We start from the raw sequence: 8,118 nt of genomic DNA, 5'->3' as shown, positions 1-8,118 counted from the left end.
TCAGTCCCCTTGGGTGTCCAGCCACACAGAGAGAACCCCAGAGCAGCCATCAGTCCCCTTGGGTGTCCAGCCACACAGAGAGAACCCCAGAGCGGCCGCCATCAGTCCCTCTGGATATCCAGCTGAGTCCTGTGCAGACGGAGAGCGACCAAAGACTAGGTGGAAAGAACCAGATGAAAGGGTGAGTGGGGAGAGCGCCTGGTCCAAGGTCAAGAAGAAAGTCTGTTTTTCCCATCCATGGAAAACCTCCTGATTTGTGTGGTCCTGCCTGCTTTGAAAGGCCTTACCTCAGTAGTGGGGAATTAGTCACAGATGACCCTGCTCTGCGTCACCTATCAAATTTTAAAAGCAAGGTCTGGAAACTTGAAGCTGTTTCCAGGCAACTTAGCTACATCTCAGAACAAAGCATAGGGATATTTATATTTAAAAAAATATTCCAAAAAAAAATCTCACAATGTCTCGTGCCCAATAAAAACGTAGCAGGCGTGTGAGTGAACGCCACCATAGCACTCAGGGGGGAGGAAGGGATCCGTCAAGTGGCCTAGAACTGACATGGATGTTATAATTAGCAGAGGCCATCGAGACGGTTACAGAAACCGTGCTGCTGTGTCCCCAAAATAGACAGGGGAAGACACAAAGGAGCCCTAGATCAAACTCCTGGCAACGAAAGCTACAACGTTCGAGGTGGAAAATACACACAGAGAGATTGATGGCAAACTAGACCTTCCTGTAGAAAGAACTGGTGCAGACGTGAGGGGAAGCCACCCAAGACAGAAAGGGACAAAACATAATGTCTGCAACACAGCAGGACGCTGGTGGGTGGTATGTGGCCTCTGGGCTGTGGAGTCCATACACAGAGACTGAACGAGCCAAGAGAGAGCGGAACTCAGAAAGAGATTCGAAAGCATCATTACTAAAATAATATCCCAATGCTGGGGAAAACCACAGGTCGACAGACCAAAGTTCTGATAAACAAAAAGCATTCTACACTCACTCCAGAAGACACTAGATGGTTTGTGCATCCCATCGGCTGTGGTGCAGTACTTGTACATCTCACCGAGTACTTGTACATCTCACCGGTGACAGCCTGCTGCTGTTGTCCTTGCAAGACTCTTGCTTAGTGACTTCCTGAGAAAGAACAGAAGGGAGGCAAGGGTAGCCCCATCTCTTATACTGAATGATGCGTGCCTATCATCCCCCAGGGGTTGCTTCTGTCTCCCACCGCTCCGAGAAGTTCTAGGCACCCACGGGAGATCTGCTGGTGCCTCTCAACTGTTACTTGGCCCCTTCCTTAGACTCAGCCTGTGCTATGACAGGTGTGTGGGCATTCAGACTGTCCCCAGCAGGGCAGGGAGCTGGAACTATGAAATGCAGAAAAGATTCTTCTTCCTCATAAAGTCACGGGTGGACTGTGTTCCCATCAAGAGGAAAGAATCTAGTGTACAATGGAGGGAAGATCAAAGTTGAAACAATGTCTTGAGACTCCAAGAAAGAGCTTCAGTACAATAATCAAAATCAGTCTAAAATCATGATCCTAAATTTGTCACTAAAAGGAAATAAGAGCAAAAATGTAAAAAAAAAATAAAGTTCATTTAATGCCCTAACCAAATTCACAGATGGTTTTGCTTGTTTATCCCGATGATGGTACACCAAAATAGTGAGAATAGTTTTCTTTAAAAGAGAGCCACAGTTACACCCAGCATATGTGGGAGACGGAACAATAATCCCCCACGTATGGCCACGTCCTAACCCTTGGAACCTGGAGCTGTCTGACCTTAGATAGAAAGGAAATTTCACAAAACAAGTTGAATGTCAGATATGGAGATGAGAGAGTGTGCCTCTAGATCCCACGCATGGCCCCAGCAAGACATAAGGAACTGGTGATTAATATTCATAGCTGCATGACCGAATGCATGCATGGGAGAGAGAAGCGGAGTCATGGTCCAGCAGCGTGAGCCTGCTGCAGCTGATTCTGACGGTGAATGAACAGGGACACATATCTGGGAATGTAAGCATCTTCTAGAAACTGGGGAAGAGAAGAAATCTCCCCTCCAAATGGCTCTGGAAGGGGAGGCAGCCCTCAGGACACCTTAATTTTAGTGCAGTGAAGCTGAGGCCAGACTGAGGCTGGATGCTCCTTACAGTAGCTGCTGTAGGAGGCTAATTCAGCCTGCTTCAGCAGCACACTGAATCTAGACCGGTGTGGTGCATCTAGCCTTTCCCACCAATATCAGGAAATACAAATGAATTCTAGTTTGCTGTTTTCTTTTGTCACAAACGCCGTGATGTGACTACCGATACCAAGCCACAGGCGATATCTGAGTACAGCGAATGGAGGATTGATTTCTGAATGACATCTCTCTCTCCCCGTCCATGCAAAGCCCAAGTGCTCATTTTCCTCCTGGTCTACATCCTGGCCCCGTCGTCAGTGTTTGTAGCTGATCCTAAATCTGCGCCTCCCCCCACTAAATGGCTTGAATTGCCAAGTCTTGAAGGGAGGCGGGAGGACTCAGCTAGGAAACTGCTGTCAGAGCGTGTGACTTTCAAACTCTGAGTTTGTTTAGGGTGCTCCCGGGCCACAGCTGGTCCCGCCTTCCTGCTTCCTAACAGCTGTTTAGCCAAGCTCAGCCCTGAGCCGCAGCAGTGAGTAACCAAATGAATGTTTTCCTAAATGGTGCCGACTAGCTAGGGCAAAGCCAAGAGCATCCCCACAAGGGGCTTCCTGTGACAGCGCCAGGGCCTTCAAAGGGGGAGGGAACAAAAGAAAAGAAAAATCCGGACTCCAATTCATCAGGAATAATTGAGAGTGGGAATTAGCATAAGAATGAGGTGGATGCGTGAATTCTTAGCTGGCAAAGCAGCCCCTGGTATGAAAATGGTTTCACATCTAATTTAATCTCTTTGATGATCTGAAGTCACTTCAGGGTGCCCTGTGGTATTTGCAATCATGAATATTAACCATTAGGATATGGGCCATATAAAATGGTTGAGGACATCTGAGTCTTCCATTGGCAGGCTTCTTAAGACCCTCATAGTCATGCAGGCATGTTTGAAGGCCATGCGTGTTCTTAGAGTTTAGATCTGGACACTCACGAAGGCCTGGCAGTGGCTTGGGGCACTCTACAATGAGGAGCTGCCTGTGGCAGGCTCAGCACATCTCAGGATTTACCAGGCTTTGTGTTCCCTAGGAAACAGGGTGGACCCCCGCGACTCTGCCTCCGCCCCACCTCCAGGGTTCAGGTGTCTGCTGGCATCCTCTGCGGTTTTCTCACTTTCTCTTCCAAACTGCACTCCAAGGCACAGGGACAAAGTCTTTTCCGAACACTGCTCCCCTTGCCAGGGTCCCTGCCAAGCTGTGGTCAACAGAGGAGGGAGCACAGCTGCGTCTCCTTTTCCCAAAGATCACATCTTTGACGGTTCCTTCCCGTCTTGGTATTTACAAGTTCAGCAGCAGCAGCAGCAGCCACAAAACCCAGGAAAACTGGTCAAACAATGTCAGGGACAACACCGACTCACGGGCATTTCTAGTCCAGACTCCACTTAGGAAGAAATTTTGTCCAAAATGAGGACCAGCTCAGCCCTCTGCGCCCTTGCAGGGGTGGAGCCCAGCCCTCTGCGCCCTTGCAGGGGTGGAGCCCAGCCCTCCAAGCCGGGAAAGGCAGACCCTGTGAAGTAAGAGCTAAGGTGCAGTTTACTGAGTGTGACTGCCTTGTGCTCACGAAGCACCAAATAAGAAAACAAACCACAACAGCCAAAAAGGCCTAATAAGGATGCAAGCTACAGCTGGATCCTACGTGCCCAGAGCCCAGTATGCAAAGGTTTGGTCCTGTGTCTGTGGCCATACGGGAAGGAGGCAGAATCTTCATGAGATGGGGCCTGTTGGTGATGTCTTCAGGTAACTGGGGGTGTGTTCTCTCTCTAGCACGATGAATAGCTTTGGAAACTGTAAAATAATATGGAGATGTTCTATATATGCTTGAGGGGGCATTAGGAAAAATACCCTGACAGAATGTATCAAGACATCTTAGAAATGTCCATGCCCTTTGACCCAGTTATTGGGATTCTGGTGTAGGAGGTCCTTCTGTATTAGTGTTGCTTTCTTTGGTTGAATAAAGAAACTGCCTTGGCCTTTTGATAGGTGGGAAAACAGAACTGAATGCTGGGAGGAGGAAGGCAGACAGGGAGAGCTGCCATGAAATCATCAGGTCAGAGATGCTGAATCTTTCCCGGTAAGCCACGACCTCATGGTTAAACACAGATTAATGGAAATGAGTTACATCAAAATGTGAGAGTTGGCCAAGAAGAGGCTAGATATAATGGGCCAGGCAGCAGTTAAATTAATACAATTCCTTTGTTATTTTGGGGTTAAGCAGGCCGGGCTGCGGGATGCGGCCCATGCCCTCCTACTATGGGTGTAAGCTAGCTGAGTGGGATGGAACAAAAGGGGCCTCACCCCTCATACTATAGGATTCCAGGCCAAGAAAATTATCCTATAAATAAAAAACTTAAAATAAATCAGTAATCTTTTTATATAATTTTTAAAAGATGAACTATTTTGTCTAAAAGTGAAAACTGGAAGTAGCCTAAATATCCAGCAGTAAAAAATTAATTATAATAATCTGTTGGATTATTATGTAGTCATTGCCTATCTTTATTAAACATTTCTATGACTTTTAAAAATTACTTATTTATTATGTATACAGTGTTCTACCTGCATGTAGGCCTGCACACACACCAGATCTCATTATAGATGGTTGTGAGCCACCATATGGGTGTTAGAATTGAACTCTGGACCTTTGAAAGATCAGGCAGTGCTCTTAACCTCTGAGCCATCTCTCCAACCCCTTTTTATGACATTTTTATAAACACACCAAAACTTGTGTTTTTTGGTTGGTTAAATGGCAAGATAAGAAAATTACATATACTTTATAGAATTAATTGAATTTTTTAAAGCAGTGTAAGAGTCAGGAAATATGTCATTTAAAAATTTTCAGTAGTGAGTAGGATGGAATAATGAATAACTTTCTCTTAATATTTTTAATTTATTGTACAGGTATGGGTGTTTGCCTGCATGTATGTCCCGTGGAGGCCGGAAGAGGGCATTGGGTCCTCTGCGACTAGAGTTACAGATGGTTGTCAACTGCCGTGTGTGCTGGGAATTGAACCCAGGTCTTCTGGAGGAATAAGCAGCTCTTCTTAACTGCTGACCTATCTCTCAAGCCCTTTATCTGCCCATCTTTTACATTTGATGTCCACCCTCACAGGGAAGGACAGACAACCTTTATTTCTGCTAAGATCTACATCACTAAGGGATTATTTTGATCTAACTTTTTAATTTCATTACCCTCTGGTGAAGGGACAGTTACTAGTGAACAGTCAGAAAAGAGAAGTGCTTAGCAGAGCTGGGAGACATTGCTGGGGGAGGTGGTGTCCTGGAGACCCCTGGTCCCGCATCTTCCCAATGCTTGTGCTGTCCCTTTAACGCCCCTGCCGGCTCCACCCTTTGTTCTTGCTGCCAGGTTCAGTCACAGCTCTAAAGTGGTCTTTTCAGCTCTGTCTGGTGTCCATTGTCACGGTCCCTGAGGTTCTCCGCCAGCTAGCTGCACTCTTCCCTTGTTATACCCCTTCCCATTCAGCGCTCCACATTTTCCCAGGGCAGCCACTCTATCTAAGTAGGACATCTGTCCAGCTGTCCCCAGGGGAATAGGACCTCTGAACTGAGCCCTCTAAGAAACCCTGCTCTCTGCTGATGTATGCTACCTCTCTGTGCTCCCCTCACCTGCCTGGACCGCAATGGCTTGGCCATCCACCTAGTCCTTAATAACACCTGCCACTGAAGCCCTCCTGACCTCCTCCTTAGGCTTGTCTCTGGGTCCCACCCACTGCTTAGCACTCTGCAACTACTACTGTCCTACCAGCAAGTCCCCGGAGGGGATGGTTCAGGGAGGCCAGATGCATTGTCTCCTAGGAAAATGATGATCTATTTGTACCTCTGATGGGGCAAAGCTTCGAGTCCAGCCCCTGCTCTTGTTTAAGAGTCTACAAACCTGCAAATTAATGACAACCATCTTTTCTATGTGGCTGGCCCTGGGCTAGGCAGGGGTGGTGGTTTGGATGACAACAGCATCCATAGGTTCGTGTTTGAAAGCTTGGTCTACACATAGCGGAGCTGTTTAGAAAGGTTTAGGAGGTGTGGCCTTGTTGACGTAGGTGTGTCACTGGGGGTGAGCTATGAGGTTTCAAAAGCCCACACCAGGCCCAGTCTCTCTCTCTGCCTTTGGATCAAGATGTGAGGTTCTCAGCTACTACTCCAGTGCCTGCCTGTCTGCTTCCTGTCATGATGACCATGAATTAACCTCCCAAATCGGTAAGCAAGCCCCCAACTAAATGCTTTCTTTTATAAGAGTTGCCTTGGTCATGGGGGCTCTTCACAGCAACAGAACAGTGACAGGGAGAATCATCTCTAATCTTAACCCCATGACATGACAGTTCTGTTTTACAGGTGAAGACGCTTCTCCTGGCTAAGAGATCAAAGCCACAGAGTTAGTCCCTGTAAAATGCAGGTGGGCACCCAACTCGGGGCTGACACAACTTTGGAAGACAAGACCCCAAACTCCCAAGTCTGGGCAGGCTGTTGTAGCTGATCAATGGGAGGATTGTACCAAGGGTGGCCAACAGAAGAGCCCCGTCCCCCCGCAGTGTGCTGACCACTGACAGGTAAGAATGTGTAGGCAGTATAGCTGGAGCTCCTAAGTTTTCAAGACATTCTAACCAACTTAGATTTTTATGTAATGTCTGTTGCATGCAAATTCAAAATTTTCAGAACCACTAAGTGAACCATATTAACTGTCCTGGCAACACACCATCTTATAAACACAGACCTGCGCTCTCCCGGGGCCCATCTGGGTCTTGTGACAAATGCCCTTCTCTCTGCCCGGCCAGGGGCCCTACCTGTACAATCTCCAGCATCTCTGCCTTGCTGATGTAACCGTTGCCATCCAGGTCGTACATGCTGAAGGCCCACTTGAGCTTCTGCTCCAGCTTGCCCCTCGACGTTACGCTCAGGGCGATGATGAACTCCCTAAAGTCTATTGTCCCGTCTCCGTTTGCATCGAAGGTGCGGAAGACGTGCTCTGCAAATTTGGAAGCATCCCCATAAGGGAAAAAGTTCCCATATATTTTCTTAAACTCTTCCATTGATAAGTGTCCGCTGGGGCAGTCTCTCAAGAAGCCTTTGTACCACTCCTGGATCTCATGCTCAGTGAAGTCCGTGCTTTCCAGCAAGTCTTGCATGACTTCAGGGCGCAGTTTGCTGTTCTGTTTCCCCATCCTGGTGGCAAGAACTTAACTGCAGAGAGAAAAGAAAATACATATCATAGTTTTTAGAGCTATCTTTTAGGGTCATATGATCATCTGGGATTGTTCCTTGGGGAGAGGGAAAAACAAACTCTATATTAGCCCGATAGCTAAAGAAAATGATAGAAAACAAGTCAGTCAAAGATGCAGAAAAGTCGTGTTAGCTAGAACCAACCAGAAAGGGATGGATGGATGGTTGGATGGTCGGTCAGACGGGTGAAGAGATGGTCAGATAGGCATGTAGAAGGAAGGCAGACAATTCATTCTTAATTCATCAATTTGCAAGAGTTCTAATTTCAAATTCTTTAAGTAGAACGAAAGGAATAGAAGAGGGAGAGGGAAAAAGGGAGAGAGAGACAAAGATTTTAGCATGTTTCATTCTCAGTTTGCTTCCATGTAAAGTGTGACTCATGCACTTCCGGAAGCCATAGTGCAAGAAGAAGGAAAATGGAAACCCAGTGTGAACCTCCGCTGCTCCAGTTAGACTACAGGCCTCTTGGCGTGTAGATGGTGAAGATGGTGCTTCAGAAAGCTGTTCCCGCCCTGTGATTATGGCCTATGGAACAAAACCTTGTATCATCTTATCCTAACAGTGGCACTGCCCACAACCAAAGAGTAAGCAACCACAGCGTCGCACGGAACAAAGCAGCAGCATCTTCAAACCTGAGTCGCTGAGACAAACGCAGCTAGTATTTCGGTGTGAGTGCTTCCACACTGTGTGTGTGTGGACATATTTAAATATGTATTTCAGTGTGAGTGATT

At 47.1% G+C, this 8,118-nt stretch overlaps 1 protein-coding gene across 4 annotated transcripts in view; it reads right to left on the bottom strand.

Moving 5' to 3' along the window:
- Ncald (neurocalcin delta) overlaps positions 1–8,118 on the bottom strand; it is a 357,614-nt gene that overhangs the window by 14,493 nt on the left and 335,003 nt on the right. For all 4 annotated transcript variants that reach the window (XM_005368114.3, XM_026789775.1, XM_005368115.2 and 1 more), the window contains one exon: positions 6,952–7,348. In XM_005368114.3, the coding sequence (XP_005368171.1) occupies positions 6,952–7,329 (378 nt within the window). In that variant the 5' untranslated portion in view covers positions 7,330–7,348. The remainder of the gene's footprint in view (positions 1–6,951; positions 7,349–8,118) is intronic.

Source organism: Microtus ochrogaster, unplaced genomic scaffold (assembly GCF_000317375.1).
Source record: "Microtus ochrogaster isolate Prairie Vole_2 unplaced genomic scaffold, MicOch1.0 UNK29, whole genome shotgun sequence".
In the NCBI taxonomy this organism is placed as follows: domain Eukaryota; kingdom Metazoa; phylum Chordata; class Mammalia; order Rodentia; family Cricetidae; genus Microtus; species Microtus ochrogaster.
Note: the sequence above shows the minus strand (reverse complement) of the source record. Positions and strands in the feature narration are given on the sequence as shown.